Raw genomic sequence first — 18617 nt, 5'->3', positions numbered from 1 at the left:
AGATTTGGTTTCATTCCTTTAGCTACTTTTAAGCCCATCGTTTTTCATTGAATTTATGCTATTATAAGATGATATTTCTTTTAAGACCAGGAATCACCATTAGTATCCTTTTCCATGTTATTTCAGAGGGTTAAACACGTGGGAGCCAGCCTTCCATTTGAGTCTTATTATCTGCCAATCAACAAAGGAGAATCAACAAAGTCTGAGAGTTTTCTTTTGGATCAATATTTCAGTAATTCTTCCATATTAAATGCCAGTCAAGACACATGGACCTTTTTTCTTTTTGAAGTGCCTTTTGGTGCAGCTGGAGGAGTCATATCTGTTGAGCTAATATCACATGCTGCAATATCTTTTGACATTTATGCCAGATTTGGAAGTTTGCCAACTCTTCACAATTGGGATTACCATACAAATGTTTCCGATGGTGTGGAAAGTTCAATTTTCAGAACTCTAAATAGTAAAAGTAGGCAGACAAAGATGCACTTAAATATCATCTACCCATCGGAGGGTGTTTGGTTCCTAGGCTTACGGCTCTCTGGAGGTTTCAATCTTAAACAGGGTAGTCATCAAGTTACAATGTCCATCTTGTTGCAGGGCTGTCCCATGCATTGTTCCAAACATGGGACCTGCCGCCATGCATACGAAGAAAGTGGACTGACTTTATTCAGGTTTGGAAAACTACTATACAGCTTTCACATCTTCTGTACAGAATTTCAAGCTTGCCTTCATTGCTAAGTTTGACACGTTATTCATAAAATAGTAAAGAGTCAGATTATGCATATTATGGCCTGCATTTTGATGCTATTAACACCTGAATGATAGCAGATGGACATTTGGATTTGTCCCTCTAAAGAAACTAATATGTTTATTCGCCTGTTTTTATCACAGTTATTGTTCCTGTGACAGGACTCATGGAGGTTTTGATTGTTCAATCGAGTTGATATCCCCTAAAGGTAACATTTGTTTGGATAAATGTACTTCAAATCTTGTCTCTATGATACACTGGCAGTCAAAAATAAAAGGAAGACTTGCATGTCATGCATTTTGTTTTATGAATTGATGTCATATGCTTTGGCAGCTTTAAATATGCATATAATTTTTACCAATATAATTTCGTGAAACAATATGGATTGCCACTTACTAAATTGTCTATGTGTGCACATGAGAAATGCTTCAAACCATAGTTTTGCCAAAAGAAAGATTGATGAACACAACAGTATTTCCAATGGTCACTATATAGTAATATACAATTTTGAGGACAATACGTTGGATATTTTGGAGATTAGCAAGAGGATACATCATACAAGAAATTGTATTGAACATGCTTTACTAAATAATCCAGAAGTGTAAGTGTTAATTTTCAGATAACATGTTCTTTGCTTAGGTCAATTACTTCAATGATTCTTATGAGCCCAAGATTAATTCCATTTCTTTCAATAGCAATCACATAAACTGATATTCCACTGACAGTAATTGAAGAAAGAACATAAGTAAACATATTCAGAGAGCAAGCCAAGACAAGAGAACACAAGAATTGGCACAAGCCAGGGAAAAACCCCAAGATGGGGAAAACCCTTGATCAATTCTTCTTACTATTAATATCAAATGTTCAGCAGAGAGAGAGTACAATAGTTCAAGGTCAAGATTGACTTGCCAATCTGGAGATTCAATAACAATGTCCTTCCTTAGATACATAGCTGACTCAGCAACGCAATTCTGGAGAAGACAATTTGTGCCCTCTTAGGCTTGAAACATACTGCTGTAAAAGCTTTTGTATTCTGGTGTTCTGGTTAGGGTTTGATGGCAAGCTACAACAGTCATCTTTCACTGCTCTTAGACGACCTTCTAGTTGATCTGCCTACACACAAACACCCTTATATGCTGGTATAAGTCTGGTCACAGGTAAGGGTTGTTGGCAGGAAGCTATAACGCCCTTTCCTTACCTTCCAAAACTCTTCCTTGACTGCGGCCATCTTCCAAACACCTCAGATTTAATTCACTGTTGATCTGGGCTAAGTCTGGTCACAGGTAAGGGTTGTTGGCAGGAAGCTATAACACCCTTTTCTTACCTTCCAAAACTCTTCCTTGACTGCGGCCATCTTCCAAACACCTCAACTTTAATTCACTGTTGATCTGGGCTAGTAACCAGCCCCAAAACAAGTGACATGGCCTCCTGATCAAGAACTTCAGGGCATGCGGCCTGTTGATTTGGGATAGCATCGGATGTACTCTAGCCATGAAATTTGGTGGAGAGGTTGGGGCACATGAGATCTCCAATACCCAGAAAGGATTTGGGCAGATTCTAAACAGATTAGGAGTTATTAAAATAATTAATATTTTTAATGGAGTCCCTAAGTTTAAACTTAGGGAAAATAAAATATTAATGTGTATTAATATGAATCTGTGGTAGAGTGGTCCAAAAGACATGGATCAAACCAGATCTAATCTTAGCCGTTGATTAGGGACTTAATCTCGGCCGTTGATATGTCAACAGGAAAAGTATAAGAGGAGGCTTGAGGGTTACTTGGAGAGTACACCAGAGTGATCATTCATTCTATTCTCTAGAGCGGGGTTTGCTAAGAGAGATAGAATTAGTGATCGGGAGATGCAGCTGAGAGGCATTTGAGTATAGAGAGACAGAGAAGCAGAGATAGTGCCGGGAGAGCAGTGCAGTAGCCGGGGAGAGTGACGCAGAGCCTCAGAGAGGCCAGCGTTGTTGACGCAGAGCCTCAAAGAGGCCAGCGTTGTTGACGCAGAGAGCCAGAGGGCTGATGCAGGGCCTCCTAAGGTTGACGCAGACCCATCCGGGGTGACGCAGGACTAGCGCTGGGCAGAGAGGGCTGAAGCAGTCCAGAGAGAGGTTGACGCTGGGGTTTCTGGGGTAGATTGGTGCTGAGTAGCTGCCAGAAGGATTATCTGGGGCTTCAGCCAAGAGATTTGTCAGAAACTGAGAGGTATTACTACCAAGGAAATTCTCTGTTGGGTAGGCCAGTTTCGGCACCCAGATTGTACTCTGATATTGCTTAATAAGAAAAACCTCAGATAGCTGCACCGATTTTCCCGCATTGGGTTTTTCTTGGGACATTGGTCCAAAAATAATGGTGTGATTTGGTGTGTTTGTTCTTGTTTTTTTTAGTTGTTGATCTGTAATATGTTGAGCATGCACTGGTGTTTATTTTCATTATTTAATTTGTAAATAACTTGTTAAAGAAAAATAACAAGTATGTAGGAATAAATCAGAAAAAGTGCATGAAGGATTTCTAAACTAAGTAAACTTAGAAACTTCAACATGGTATCAGAGGGTGATTGCAGATCACAGGAGGACTAAGAGACATCAGCCGAGCGGAGAAATAGCAAGAGAAAACAGCTGTCCCGAGGTGACAAAAGCTGTTTCTAGCAGCGCAAAGGCCAAGAAGTGTGACACAGAGCCAGCCAGATCCACGCAGAAGAAGCCGGGAGTTGCGCAGAGCCTCAGAGAGGCCAGTGTTGCTGACACAGGGCATCCCAGGGCTGACGCAGAGCTAGCATGAGGCAGAGAGGGGTTGACACAATTCACATAGAGGCAGTTGCTGGAGTTTGGAAGGCTGCAGAAATATTGCAGTGGAGCTGGTGAGGTACTGTAGTTAGAACAATACCTGAAAGAGTAGGGCCAAAGGAGTTGTTACCAAGGGTTTCTAGCCGAGGAACCTAGATCAACAATTCAATTGCACAAGACGATCAGAGTAGGGGGCATCTCGACAAGCGGTAGAAAGATTTCCAGGAGGGAAATCAGGACTCAGAGGGAGTCCAAAAAACAACTTCCAGACGGGAAGTATAGACTTAGAGGAGTTGAACAGAGAACTTCCAGGAGGGAAGTAGAGGAGCGTCATGGCACTACACGGGGTAAGAGACCAGGATAGACTGGACGGAGCATCAAACTTAGCAGTTTGGAAGGCCAGAATCTTATCAGTGCTTGACAGGAATCGTGTCAAGAACTTCGCCTTGAAGGTTATAGCTATCCCAGTCGACCCCAATGATAATGACAAGTATGAAGAGGTGATGGCGAGGGCCAAGTTCATTATCCTTGATGGGGTCAAGGATCATGTGGTACCACATATAGCCAAGAAGGAAACGGCAGTTGAGATGTGGGAGGCTCTCAAGAACCTGTACTAGCATACTTCTGTGTAGAGAAGAATGTTGCTTGAGAACCAGATGAGGTTGTATCAGATGAAGAAGGGTCAATCGATTGACACCTTCCTCGGAGGACTGAATGCAATCTGAGATCAGCTGACTGCTATAGGAGTGACACCAGATCAGGAGCTTATGGTGAGGACAACCTTGAATGTTGTTTCAGAAGATTGGGAAGTGTTTGTCTAGAGTATCATGGGCAGAGGGACTCTCCTACCTTGGGACGAGATGTGGGCAGCTCTTCGCCAGGAAGAGATCAGACGGCAGTAGAAGATAGGTAGTAGTAGCAAAGGGATCAAGGTCAAGCAAGAGGAGGAGGATGTGGCCCTAGCATCTGAGGGAAAGCAGGAGAAGCAGAATAAGAAAGATCTCTCCAAGATCAAGTGCTTCCATTGTGGGGAGATAGGTCATTATGCTACCCAGTGCCCAAGGAAGAAGAGTAAGGGAGAGTCTTCTGAGACTAAGGTAGCGCCAGCACGGGCAAAGAAGGAAGTTTTGACAGATGATGACTGTGCCATGAGTGCACACGCACCACTTGAGCGGAAGTGGGGAGACATCGAGCTGTAGTCAGATGGACTACAGGCGATGAGGGGCAGGATCCTCAAGGTACCTAGCCTCTTGGATTAGACCTTGCTACGGAAGCCCCAACGAGTAGAAGGACTGGCTGAGTGGGCAGAGACGGATGCGGATGGAGCGGCAGAGAGAGCTAAAGTGCAGGAGTCCCAAGACAACGCAGAGCTAGCAGGCTGCAGCAGTGCGAGAGGCACAGGAGTGTTGCACCAGTGCAGGATGGCACAGAGAGGTGTGCAACGGTGCGAGATGCAGGGAGTTGCTGCAGCAGCACAGAGGTTAGAGAGGGAGCACTTGTCAGCAGCAGAGGGAGCTTCAGCATCAGTGGGTGTCTCTAGCCCAACAGAGAGGTCAGATGGAGGATCAGTTACTTACTTCTCAGTAACTGAGTTGTAGTGCAGCAGTGGGCAGCACGATGCAACATGATGAGAGGAGGTGCAGTGTGGATGCAGTGCTGGGAGAAAGAACCAGTAGCAGCATGGATGCAAAGGGAGTTGTCGTACAGATGCAACAATGGCAGTGGCAGAACCATGGGCAGCAATACAGGATGCAACATTACAGAGAATGTTGGGTAGGAAGGCCTAGCATCAGCACAGGTACCGATGTCGGATGATCAGAGTAATACTCAGTGAGGAGTATTGCTAGAGCACAGTCCTTGCTAAGAGGGAGTGTTGATTTGGGGTAGCATCGGATGTGCTCTAGCCACGAAATTTGGTGGAGAGGTTGGGGCACATGAGATCTCCAATACCCAGAAAGGGTTTGGGCAGATTCTAAACAGATTAGGAGTTATTAAAATAATTAATATTTTTAATGGAGTCTCTAAGTCTAAACTTAGGTAAAATAAAATATTAATGTGTATTAATATGAATATGTGTTAGAGTGGTCCAAAGACATGGATCAAGCCAGATCTAATCTTAGCTATTGATTAGGGACTTAATCTCGGCCGTTGATATGTCAACAGGAAAAGTATAAGAGGAGGCTTGAGGGTCACTTGGAGAGTACACCAGAGTGATCAGTCATTCTATTCTCTAAAGCGGGATTTGCTAAGAGAGATAGAATTAGTGACCAGGAGATGCAGCTGAGGGACATTTGAGTACAGAGAGACAGAGAGGCAGAGATAGTTCTGGGAGAGCAGCGCAGTAGCCAGGGAGAGTGACGCAGAGCCAGCCAGGGCTCACGCAAGGTCACGCAGAGGCAGTCGGGAGCTGCGCAGAGCCTCAGAGAGGCCAGCGTTGCTGACGCAGAGAGCTAGAGGGCTGAAGCAGGACCTCCTAAGGTTGACGCAGACCCATCCAGGGTGACGCAGGACTAGCGCTGGGCAGAGAGGGCTAACACAGTCCAGAGAGAGGTTGATGCTTGGGTTTCTAGGGCAGATTGGTGCTGAGTAGCTGCCGGAAGGATTATCCGGCGTTTCAGCCAGGAGATTTGTCAAAAACTGAGAGGTATTACTGCCAAGGAAATTCTCTATTGGGTAGGTCAGTTTCGGCACCCAGATTGTACTATGATATTGCTTAATAAGAAAACCCTCAGATAGCTGCACCGGTTTTCTCGCATTGGGTTTTTCCGAGGACATTGGTCCAAAAATAATGGTGTCATGTGGTGTGTTTGTTTTTGTTTCTTTTAGTTGTTGATCTGTAATATGTTGAGCATGCACTGGTGTTTATTTTTAGTATTTACTTTGTAAATAACTTGTTAAAGAAAAATAACAAGTAGGTAGGAATAAATAAAAAAAAGTGCATGAAGGGTTTCTAAACTAAGTAAACTTAGAAACTTCAACATGGCCTCCTAACAGTCCTTTAGCCACTTGTCCAAAATGATCTAGGCCTGCAGCCTGCCTGAAGTATGCAGCTAGGGCTGCGGCCAGCTATAGGAGAGAAGCCCAACCAAAGATAAACCCACAAAATATACAAACATCCTTCATGAATGCGGTTTCCTTTCTGCTGCAATACTGACTTGTTGTAGACATTGAACCACCCAGCAATCAGTCCAAATGGGCTCAACCTTCTTCCTAAGGAACTCAAACCTCTAGACAACCCAACCACGACATCAATCTATCTCTACCTTCTTCGTTGGAGCTTTCTTCCTTTCTACGGCTATTTCAGAGAGAGAAATGTGCGATCGAATGTGTCCAAATGAGGATGAGGGACACCTATATTTATAACAATTTGTCCTTATGGAGGTGAAACCAACTTTGACAATTGGAGGCAAATTTGAATTTCGAATTTTCAATTTTCCCGCCTTAATAAAGGTATGACTTGTAGAACTTCCTTTAAATAAATAAATATTTTTCTTTATTTAAATTCGGTGTTCTTTAGGTTGATTTTGGTCCTCTCAAAAAGAGGAATTCAATGCCACAATTATCTTCCTCAAAGGAGCTATCCAAAGTGGTATTTGTCCCTAGTTGCCAATTTTAACACTCCCTCTCAACTAGGGAGAATTCCACCTGTCAAACCAACAGCTATGTCACTGATCATCATGCCATCATGAACCATCTTTGTATCTCGATTCTTCTTTGCTTTGCTCTGCTGAACACTAAAATAATAATGAAGAAGAATTGATCGAGAGTGAGTCACAAGACCTCACCACTTTCCACTGACAAAAGTCAGTGCAGAGGTAAAACCTCAATCAGACTTGATCCCAGATCAAGTTGAAGAACACCAAGCATCCTAGTCATAGGGAGTACAACAGTACCCGATGCATCCATCGGTAGTTCTATGGTCCCTAACCACTTTTCCCAACTCATTGGCCAGATGAGAGGTACTTCCCATGTGTCCCAGACTACATGGGTAGGATGATACTGAATCAATAACAGGAAAAGAACACTTCATGCTCACAACCACATGTAGGGAAAGGACGAACCACATCCTACAATCACACATCACAATCACACGTAGGGAAAAGACGAACCACATCCTACAATCACACATCACAATCACATGTAGGGAAAGGACGAACCACATCCTACAATCACACACCATAACGCATGCAAAACATCGAGAGTAGGGAAAGGATGAACGACGTCCTACATATTGATTTTTGGTAGCATTGGATGTGCTCTAGCCTTGAAATTTAGAGGAGAGGCTAAGGCACATGAGATCTCCAAGACCCTGAAATCGTTTTGAGAAATTCCATCCGGATAAGGAGTTATTAAAATAATTAATATTTTTAATGGGTGCCTAAGTCTAAACTTAGGAAAATAAAAATATTAATGGGTATTAATAAAGATAAGGACGAGAAGCTTCTAAGAGATGAGGATCAAGTCTGTTTTAGTCTTAGCCGTTGATTAGGGACTTAATCTCGGTCATTGATTCATCAACAAGAAAAGTATAAGAGAAGACTTGAGGGTCATTTGGAGATACACTGGCAGATACTCAGTATCTTAAGGAAATTCGATTCTCAAGGAAGAGGAGATCGATTTTAGAGGGAGTTGCAGGGTGGAGGAAGAGGAGGGATTCAGCAGCAAGCAGTGATAGAGGAGGAGGTGACATAGGGTCAGTGGAAGACAGCGCAGAAGGAGAGACACAAGGCCTATGCAGGTTGACGTAGAGGGACGCAAAGCCACTTAGAGCCACGCTGGGTCAATCAGAGTGACACTGGGGTGACGCAGAAGTGGGAGCAGGGTCTCCAAAGTGTCAGATCGTCTCAAAGGGAAAGTCTCAGGTGTTTTCTTTCAGTTTCTCTATAAAATCATTCATTGTAAAAGCAATTGTTGCTGAAGATTAATAAAGCTCTCATCTGCTACACTGGTTTTCCCACATTGGGTTTTTCTGGGGAAAATTGTCCAAAAATAACTGTGTCGATGTGATTGATTCTTGTGCATGTATTTTTTTATCTGGGTAATTTTGTGAGAACTGTAGTAGAATTTATTTTAATATTTGCTGAAGGAATTTCGTAAATAACTTATTGAGTATAATAAGTAGGTGAAATAAATCAGTTGTTGCAGTAATAGAATTTCAGTTTAGAAATATTCACATGGTATCAGAGCATAAATCTGACAATAGGAAAGGAAAATCGATTATTGGTCAAGAGCATGATGCAGAGCCATCCACTCAAGGGGACTCGCGCAGATTTCCAAAAGAATGCACAAGGGACGAATATTCGATGTTAGCTTCCAGATTGGAAGAAGAAGCCGCTTGCCTTGCAAGCTCTGCCTCCTCGGAGGTTTGGTATATAGACAGTGGAGCTTCCTAGCATATGACAAGAATCCAAGAATGTTTTTCAGATTATCAGGAAGAAAGAATGAATTTTCAGATCACCATGGGGAATAAGGCAAAGTGTACTCCAGTAGGAAGAGGTACCATAGTGTTTCAAACTGAAGTAGGAGAGCGACTTCGGGCAACCAATGTGTTGCATGTGCTGGGATTGGGGATGAAATTACTTTCCATATCTCAACTTCAAAGCAAGGGCTATGACGTTTTCTTCATTAACGAGAAAGTATATGTCAAACACCCAAGTTGGAAAAAGAAGGCTTAGATTGGAATCAGAAGTAACAGGTTGTATAGGTTACAGCTAGAATCACCAATGGCACTGATAGGCAGTAATGGAGACAAAGACTTGAATGAGCTATGGCACAGGAGGATGGGACACTTACACCATGGGGCTCTGAGAATTCTCAGGAAAACATTATAAGGGGTTCCAGAACTAAGTATTGAACAGGATGATGTATGCAGAGGGTGCGCTCTGGGAAAGTATGCCAAAGCTGTGTTTTCCAGAAGTAACAATAGGGCGAAGAGTGTGCTAGGATTGATACACTTAGACATTTGCGGATCGATGTCCACAAAAGCTCTTAGTGGTGCCGAATACTTCGTCACCTTCATCGATGACCATTCCAGGAAGACTTGGATCTACTTTCTAAAAACCAAGGATGAGGTTTTCGGTCGATTCAAAGAGTTCAAGGCTCTAGTGGAGAATCTGATAGGAAAGAAGATAAAAGTGTTGCGCTCGGATAATGGTGGAGAGTATGTTGACAAGGACTTCACCGATTTTTGCGCTAAGGAAGGCATCAGAAGAGAGTGGACAACTCCCTACAATTCGGAGCAGAATGGAGTAGCAGAAAGGAAAAACAAGACTATTGTGGAAGCAGCTAGGGCAATGTTGTATGATCAGGATATGCCCAAATTCCTGTGGGCAAAAGCATGTAGCACAAAAGTTTATGTCCAAAACATGACTCCTCATAGGGCATTCAGTAAAATCACTCCAGCGAAGGTCTTCACTGGGAAGACACCTGAAGTCAGTCATTTCAAGATATTTGGGAGTTTAGCATATTGCCGTATACCCGAAGAGAAGAGAAAGAAATTAGATCTAACTGTTGAGAAAGGATATCTTGCGGGATATAGTGAGAATGCTAAGGCATATATAGTCTATCTTCCAGGGAGTAGGAAGGTAGTAGTTCGGTGGGATGTAAAGTTCATGGAGGATAGAGCTTTCATAAAATCCTGAGAAATGCCTTCTGAGGAGTAGTTGAAAGACGAGCCGTTGGTCATACCACTTCAACCAGCGAAAACTGGTACTAGAAATCCTCCTGAAGACAAGGCTTCAGAGCAGGAGGAATCTCAGGAAGAAGAGGAGTTGATAGATATACCTACTACCAGTGGTAGAACGTGTCGGGAACTCCGACAAATTTTACGGGATGCAAAAGACTACATTGGTGCACCCAGGAATAGTAAAAGGGAGCGAAGACATCCATACAGATACCAGGCCTTAGTAGCTTAGGTTTGGGAACCTTCTAGTTTTCAGGAGGCCATTCAACATCAAGTATGGGTATGCTATGGTGGAGGAATACAACTCTATAATGGTCAATGATGTCTGGGAAGTGGTACCTAGGCCTCAAGATAGATCAGTGGTAGGTTCGAGATGGATCTATAAAGTCAGATACGCTGCAAACGACAATGTGGAGAAATACAAAGCCAGGTTCGTGGCTAAGGTGTATGCTCAGAAGGAAGGGATAGACTACGAAGAAACCTTCGCCTCAGTAGCCAGGTATACTTTTATTAGAACCGTGATATCTCTTGCAACACACATGGGGTGGGAGATTCATCAGATGGATGTCAAGATGACATTCTTGAACAGGGTAATAGAAGAGAAAGTATACATCAAACAACCAGAAGGTTTTGAGACACATGAGCAGAAATCTCATTTATGCAGGTTAAAGAAAGCCTTGTATGGGCTGAAACTTCTTGAACAAGGTAATAGAAGAGAGTATACATCGAACAACCAGAAGGTTTTGAGACACATGAGCAGAAATCTCATTTATGCAAGGTAAAGAAAGCCTTGTATGGGCTGAAACTTCTTGAACAGGGTAATAGAAGAGAAAGTATACATTGAACAACCAGAAGGTTTTGAGACACGTGAGCAGAAATCTCATTTATGCAGGTTAAAGAAAGCCTTGTATGGGCTGAAGCAGGCACCTAGGGCATGGTACAATCGAATTGATGGCTACTTGCAGAAGTTGGGGTTCGTCAAGAGTGACGCGGACCCTAATCTCTACTATCTGGTTGTGTTGGAATTTCTAAGTCTAACTGTCAGAAATCCTTCTTGTACTTCCTGATTTATTTCTTCCTACTTGTTCTGTTAATTAACAAGTTATTTACCATGTAAATATTGAAGATAAATAAAAGTACAGTCTCAACACATATAGATCATCAACCGAAGGAAAAAACAAGCACACAAGTGACACCGTTATTTTTGGACTAATGCCCCGGAAAAACCCAATGTGGGAAAACTGGTGCGACTATCTGAGGGTTTTATTATTAAGCAGTTTCAGAATACAATCTGGGTGCCAGAAATGGTTCACCCAACAGAGAATTCTCTCGGCAGTAGTACCTCTTAGTCGGAGACAAATATTCCGGCTAAAAACCCCGGATGTACAATCCCAAAGCTCTCGGCTCCAATCTGCCACACGAAATCTCCCAGAGTCAGCCTCTAGGGTCTGCGTCAGCCTCTCTGGCCCAGCGTTAGCCTCTAGAGGCTCTCCATCAGCCTTTGGAGCCTTTGCGTCACCCACGCTCGCTCTCTCTGGCACTACGCAGCTCCTGGATGCCTATGCGTGGCCTCTGGCTGCTTCTGCGTGGCCTCTAGCTAGCTCTGCATCAACCCTCTCTCAGCTTCTATGTTGATTCTCCTAGTACCCTCTCTGCCTCTCTGCTTCTCTATTCACTGCCCCTCAACTGCAACTCTGATCACTCCTTCGATTTCCTCAGCAAGCCTTGCCCCAAAAAATTGAATTCTTGATCAACTCGGTGTGTTCTCGTTGACAATTCAACGGCCGAGATTAAGTCCCTAATCAACAACTAAGATTAGATCTGGCTTGATCCATGACTTTTGGACCATTCTAACTCAGTTTTATATTAATTCACATTAATGTTTTATTTTCCCTAAGATTAGACTTAGGGACTCCATTAAAAATATTAATTATTTTAATATCTCCCAAACTGGTTAGATTATGCCCAAACCATTTCTGGGTATTGGAGATCTCATGTGTTTTAGCCTCTCCACCATTTTTCGTCGCTAGAGCACATCCAATGCTACCCCAAATAAACTCTCCCTCTTAGCGAGGACTGTGCTATAGTAATACTCCTGACTGAGCATCACCCTGATCATCCGGCATCGATCCTTGTGCTGATGCTAGGCCTGCTGCCCAACACCCTCTGTACTACTGCATCATGTACTGCTACCCATGGCCTTGCCACTGCCACTGTTGCATCTGTACAGCAACTCCCTCTGCATCCATGCTGCTGCCCATGGCCCTGCAACTGCCATTGTTGCATTTGCACCGCAATCCCTCTCATCATGCTGCATCGTGCTGCCCATAGCACTGCAACTCAGTTTCTGAGAAGTAAGTAACTGATCTCCCAACTCTGACATCTTCATCAGTTCTGCTACTCCTCTTCGGGGCTTCCATAGCAAGATATAATCCAAGATGTTGGGTACCTTGAGGATCCTGCCCCTCATCGCCTGTAGTTCGCCTGACTACAGCTCGATGTCTCCCCACTTCCTCTCACAAGGTGCATGAGCACTCATGGCACAGTGATCATCCGTCTCCACTTCTTTGTCTGCTCTTGCTGGCGCAACCTTGGTCTCAGAAGTCTCTCCCTTGCTCTTCTTCCTCGGACACTGGCTCGCATAATGACGCAGTTCCCCACAGTGGAAGCATTTGACCTTGGAGAGGTCCTTCTTCTTTTGTTTCTCTTGCTTTCCCTCAGATTCTAGGGCAGCATCCTCCTCTTCCTCCTTGATTCTGACCCCCTTGCCGCTGCTTCCGGCCTTGGTTAGCCTTATGATCTCTTCCTGACGAAGAGCCGCCCACAGTTCCTCCCAATCTAGAAGTGTCGATCTGCCTAGTATGCTCTGGACAAATACCTACCAGTCCTCTGAGATTGCATTCAATGCGGTCCTCACCATTAATTCCTGATCCGACGTGGCTCCTATGGAAGTCAGTTGATCCCAGATCTCCTTCAATCGACCGAGGAAGATGTTGATCTGTTCTCCTTTTTGCATTTGATATGACCGTAGCTGATTTTCTAGTAGCATCTTCCTCTAGACAGAAGTATGTTGATACAATTTCGTCAGGGCCTCCCACATTGCATTTGTCGTGTCCTTTTCGACAATATGTGGTACTACATGGTTCTTGATCCCGTCAAGGATGATGCTCTTGGCCCTCGCCATTGCCTCCTCGTACTTATCGTTCTCAGTCGGGTCAACTGGGATCGCTGTCGTTTTCAAGGTGAAGTCCTTGAAACGATTTCTGTCTAGAACAGACAAGATCCTGGCCTTCCAGACTACGAAATTTGAGGCTCCGTCCAGTCTGTCCCGATCTCTTACCCTGTTCACTGCCATCTCGCTGCTCCTCTTTCGACTCTTTCAAGTCTCTCTACTTCCCTCCTGGAGTTCTCGGTGTGACTCCCTATGAGCCTTGATTTCCCTCCTGGAAACCCCTCAGCCAATGTCGAGATGACCCCACTCTGATTATTAATGCAGCTGCACCACTGATCCAGATTTCTTGGCTCGAAATCCTCGTTAGCAACTCCCTCCTCCTTGGTCTTGCCCTATTAGGTATTGTTCTAACCACAATACCTCACCAGCTTCACTCCGCAACTTCTCCACAGCCTCCTATGCCCTAGCAAACTGAAGGTTAGAGCCTATAGACTCTGCACAATCCCGGCACTAGCAGAATCTACACCTCCTGCCCATGGGCATCAATCCTTCCTGACTGAGAAAGATGACTGAGCACTGCGTAGGTCAGGTCTGCTCCTTTCTGCCACTGCTCTGATCCTTCTCCTGGCTCAAACTTGATGACGCAGGCACTGTGTCACCCCTTCCTTGCTACTTTTCCGCTAGGAACAACTTCTATCACTCGGGACAGCTGTTTCTGCTGCTGCTACTCTGCTTGGCTGATGCCCTTAGTTCTCCTGTGATCTGCAACCACGCTTTGATACCATGTTGGAATTTCTAAGTCTAACTGTTAGAAATCCTTCTTGTACTTTCTGATTTATTTCTTGCTACTTGTTCTGTTAATTAACAAGTTATTTACCATGTAAATACTGAAAATAAATACAAGTACAGTCTCGACTCTCAACACATACAGATCATCAACTGAAGGAAAAAACAAGCACACAAGTTACACCGTTATTTTTGGACTAATGTCCCCGGAAAAACCCAATGCGGGAAAATCGGTGCAACTATTTGAGGGTTTTATTATTAAGCAGTTTCAGAATACAATCTAGGTGCCAGAAATGGCTCACCCAACAGAGAATTCTCTCGGCAGTAGTACCTCTCAATCGAAGACAGATATTCTGGCTAAAAACCCCGAATGTACAATCCCATAGGTCTCAGCGCCAATCTGCCCCACGAAATCTCCCAGCGTCAGCCTCTAGGGTCTGCGGCCGCCTCTCTAGCCCAGCGTCAGCCTCTGGAGGCTCTCCGTCAGCCTCTAGAGCCTCTGCGTCACCCAGCTAGCTCTCTCCGGCATTGTGCAACTCCTGGCTGTCTCTGCGTGGCCTATGGCTGCTTCTGCGTGGCCTCTAGCTGGCTTTGTGTCAACCCTCTCTCGGCTTTTGCGCTGATGCTCCCAGTACCCTCTCTGCCTCTCTGCTTCTGTATTCACTACCCCTCAGTTGCAACTCTGATCACTCCTTCGATTTCCTCAGCAAGCCCTGCCCCAGAAAATCGAATTCTTGATCAATTCGGTGTGTTCTCCAAGTGACCCTCAAGCCTCCTCTTATACTTTTCTCGTTGACAATTCAACGGCCGAGATTAAGTCCCTAATCAACGGCTAAGATTAGATCTGGCTTGATCCATGACTTTTGGACCATTCTAACTCAGTTTTATATTAATTCACATTAATATTTTATTTTTCCTAAGTTTAGACTTAGGGACTCCATTAAAAATATTAATTATTTTAATATCTCCCAAACTGGTTAGATTCTGCCCAAACCATTTCTGGGTATTGGAGATATCATGTGCTTTAGCCTCTCCACCAATTTTCGTGGCTAGAGCACATCCGATGCTACCCCAAATCAACAAGTTGTAGAGAATGAGCCTATAATCCTAGTGTTATATGTGGATGATCTCTTCCTGACAGGATCATCCAGGCTCATCACAGACTACAAGAAGAACCTAGCCACAGAATTCGACATGAAGGATTTGGAACAGATGCATTATTTTTTGGGGTTGGAAGTTTGGCAGCAGAAGGGTGAGATCTTTTTGGGACAAGTGAGATATGCTACAGAAATCTTGAAGAGATTCAGGATGCAGGACTGTAGACCTATGGCTACTCCAATGATCACCAACTAGAAGAAGATTGATGCATCAGAAGATAAAGATGTTGATCCCGCCTTGTACAGATAACTTATAGGATTCCTGGTTTATCTGGTCAATACCAGGCTAGACATTTGTTACGCTGTCAACACCCTCAGTCAGTTCATGGTAGAACTTAAGAGGGCGCAATGGGCAACAACCAAACATGTTCTCAGGTATATACAAGGAACAGTCGAGCATGGACTATTGTACACCAGAGGCAATGACATCATGCTAAGTGGGTTCACTGATGCAGATTGGGCTGGAAGTTCATTAAATCATAAAAGTACAACTGGGTACTGTTTCAACATTGGATCGGGAATGACCTCCTGGTGCAATAGGAAACAAAAATTCGTGGCTCTGAGCTCAACTAAAGCAGAATATATGGCAGCTAGCACAACTTCGTGGAAATCCATATGGCTTAGGAAATTGCTTGTGAATCTATTCAGGAGAAGGATGGAAGCGACTAGGATCATGTGTGATAATCAAAGTTGCATCAAGCTCTCTGAGAATCTAGTATTTCATGATCGGTCGAAGCATATTGATATCAGGTGTCACTTTGTCAGAGACTGTGTCCAATGAGGAGCAGTATAGTTGAGGTACACTCCTACCGAAGAACAGGTGACAGACATCCTCACCAAGGCTCTAGGAAGAACAAAGTTCGTTCATTTCAGGGAGAAGATGGGAATGGTGAAGAATCCATTTCAATAATGGATAAGTATTAGAAGTTGCAGTGCATCAGTTAGCAGTGGCAGGGCTATGGGTAGCATGATGCAACATGTTGAGAGGGAGCTGCATTACAGATGTGGCAATGGCAGTGGCAGTGTCATGGGCAGCAGTACAGGAAGCAACAGTGCAGGGGATCTGAGGCAGCAAGCTAAGCATCAGCACAGGTACCGATGCGGAAGATCAGTGTGATGTTTCTATGGTGAAACATTGCTAGAGCACATTCCTCGCTAAGAGGGAGTGTTGATTTTTGGTAGCATCGGATGTGCTCTAGCCTTGAAATTTGGAGAGGGTAAGGCACATGAGATCTCCAAGACCCAGAAATCGTTTTGAGAAATTTCATCCGGATAAGGAGCTATTAAAATAACTATTATTTTTAATGGGTGCCTAAGTCTAAACTTAGGAAAATAAAAATATTAATGGGTATTAATAAAGATAAGGATGAGAAGCTTCTAAGAGATGAGATCAAGTTTGTTTTAATTTTAGCCATTTATTAGGGATTTAATCTCGGTCATTGATTCATCAATAGGAAAAGTATAAGAGAAGACTTGAGGGTCATTTGGAGATACACCGACAGATACTCTGTATCTCAAGGAAATTCGATTCTCAAGGAAGAGGAGATCGATTTCAGAGGGAGTTGGCAGTTGGAGGAAGAGGAGGGCTTCAGCAGCAGGTAGTGTTAGAGGAGGTGACGTAGGGTCAGTGGAAGACAATGCAGAAAGAGAGACGCAATCCAGAGGAGAGACACAAGGCCTACGCAGGCTGACGTAGAGGGACGCAGAGCCACGCTAGGTAAATCAGAGTGATGCTGGGGTGACGTAGAAGTGGGAGCAGGGTCTCCAAATTGCAAATGGTCTCAGAGGGAAAGTCTCAGGTGTTTTCTTTCAATTTCTCTATAAAATCATTCCTTGTAAAAGCAATTGCTACAGAAGATTAATAAAGCCCTCATCTGCTGCACCGGTTTTCCCGCATTGGGTTTTTCCAGGGACAATTGTCCAAAAATTACTGTGTCGATGTGATTGATTCTTGTGCATGTATTTTTTTCTCTGGGTAATTTGTGATAACTGTAGTAGAATTTATTTTAATATTTGTTGAAGAAATTTCATAAATAACTTATTGAGTATAATAAGTAGGTGAAAAAAATCAGTTGTTGCAGTAATAGAATTTCAGTTTATAAATCTTGACGCTACACGCATGCAAGCCAACACTAGTAGGAAGGATCCTACATGTGGGGAAAGGATGAACCACATCCCACCGACATGTCAACCACAGATCGTAGGGAATAAACATCCTACATGTGGGGAAAGGATGAACCACGTCCCATTGACATGTCAACAGATGCCCATAAGCATTTCTCACTGGGGAATCCTCAGGAGAAGGTGAACCACTCATCTTGCTCATATGCCATAGGAGAAGGAGAAGCACTCATCCTATATGCATATGTCATCAACAATAGGTGAAGGTGAGCCCCTCACCCTACATACATGTGTCCGCAATCGTAGGGGAAGGTGAACCACTCACCCTACACATGTCAACCATCATGGGGTATCACAGGGGAAGGTGAACCATTCACCCTGTACACAACACACCAATAGGGGAAGGTGAACCACTCTCCCTACAGTTGCTCATAACTCAATAAGTACCCGAAGCCTTCAGGAGCTCCCAGAGTTCAATGATCCATCTTAACAGAAGATCCCTTCATATGGGGCTAGGCATCCCCAAGGCTAGACCTCAACATGATCAATTCAACCTTTTAAAGTAAATATTCTTGTTTGGTCCTTTCCCTTCACCTTGTCCAAGATAGGAACATCAATGGTTGCTGCATTCCATCCCCGAACCTGGGCTGGGTCCACTGGCCCCGTATGGTCCCACTTCTCAACAAAGATTATTTTTCAAGCACCACTTGGGAATCCAAGTTTACCAAGGATTATAGGGATTGAGAACCTCATCTATAAGCCTATTCCTTCTCCCTCAACCCTCCAATCCTCACCCCTTACCCCTGGTGGACCAAGTCCCTTTCTTAAAGAGCAAGCAAGTTCCATTCTTCACTCCACCCTTGGGAAAGGGTTTCGAGGGTCACTTCCCACCTATTCATTGACATATACTTTACAATGATCCCTACACTATCGGGACTCCTCCCATTAGTGAAAGTATGTAAAGAGCAGCGAGACTTAGTTGTGGTGATAGTAGGTTAAGCCTCCACCATTGCCCTTAACCTAGTAGTTTCGCTCTTAGGAACCCCTTTTGGGTCCCCTGCTGGTTTCAGTGGTAACATTTCTGGCACTGTTGCCGAGGATCGAAATGTGTGTTTTGTTCCCCATATGACATATTGACATATCATTATTGGCGACTCCACTAGA

At 43.9% G+C, this 18617-nt stretch overlaps 1 protein-coding gene across 5 annotated transcripts in view; it reads left to right on the top strand.

Moving 5' to 3' along the window:
* The window catches only part of LOC149149301 (transmembrane protein-like protein), a 483547-nt gene that overhangs the window by 184069 nt on the left and 280861 nt on the right, over nucleotides 1-18617 (top strand). For all 5 annotated transcript variants that reach the window (XR_016262832.1, XM_089440558.1, XM_089440556.1 and 2 more), the window contains 2 exons: nucleotides 127-668; nucleotides 889-953. Coding sequence is in view for 4 of the 5 variants with exons in the window: in XM_089440558.1 (XP_089296684.1) it covers nucleotides 127-668; nucleotides 889-953 (607 nt within the window). In the remaining variant the exon portion in view is untranslated. The remainder of the gene's footprint in view (nucleotides 1-126; nucleotides 669-888; nucleotides 954-18617) is intronic.

This window comes from Pinus tabuliformis, chromosome 9 (genome assembly GCF_031772625.1).
Source record: "Pinus tabuliformis cultivar Carrire ecotype Pingquan chromosome 9, CPIR1, whole genome shotgun sequence".
Classification (NCBI taxonomy): domain Eukaryota; kingdom Viridiplantae; phylum Streptophyta; class Pinopsida; order Pinales; family Pinaceae; genus Pinus; species Pinus tabuliformis.
The sequence above is the reverse complement of the archived record's forward strand: the minus strand, read 5'-3'. Positions and strand labels throughout refer to the sequence as shown.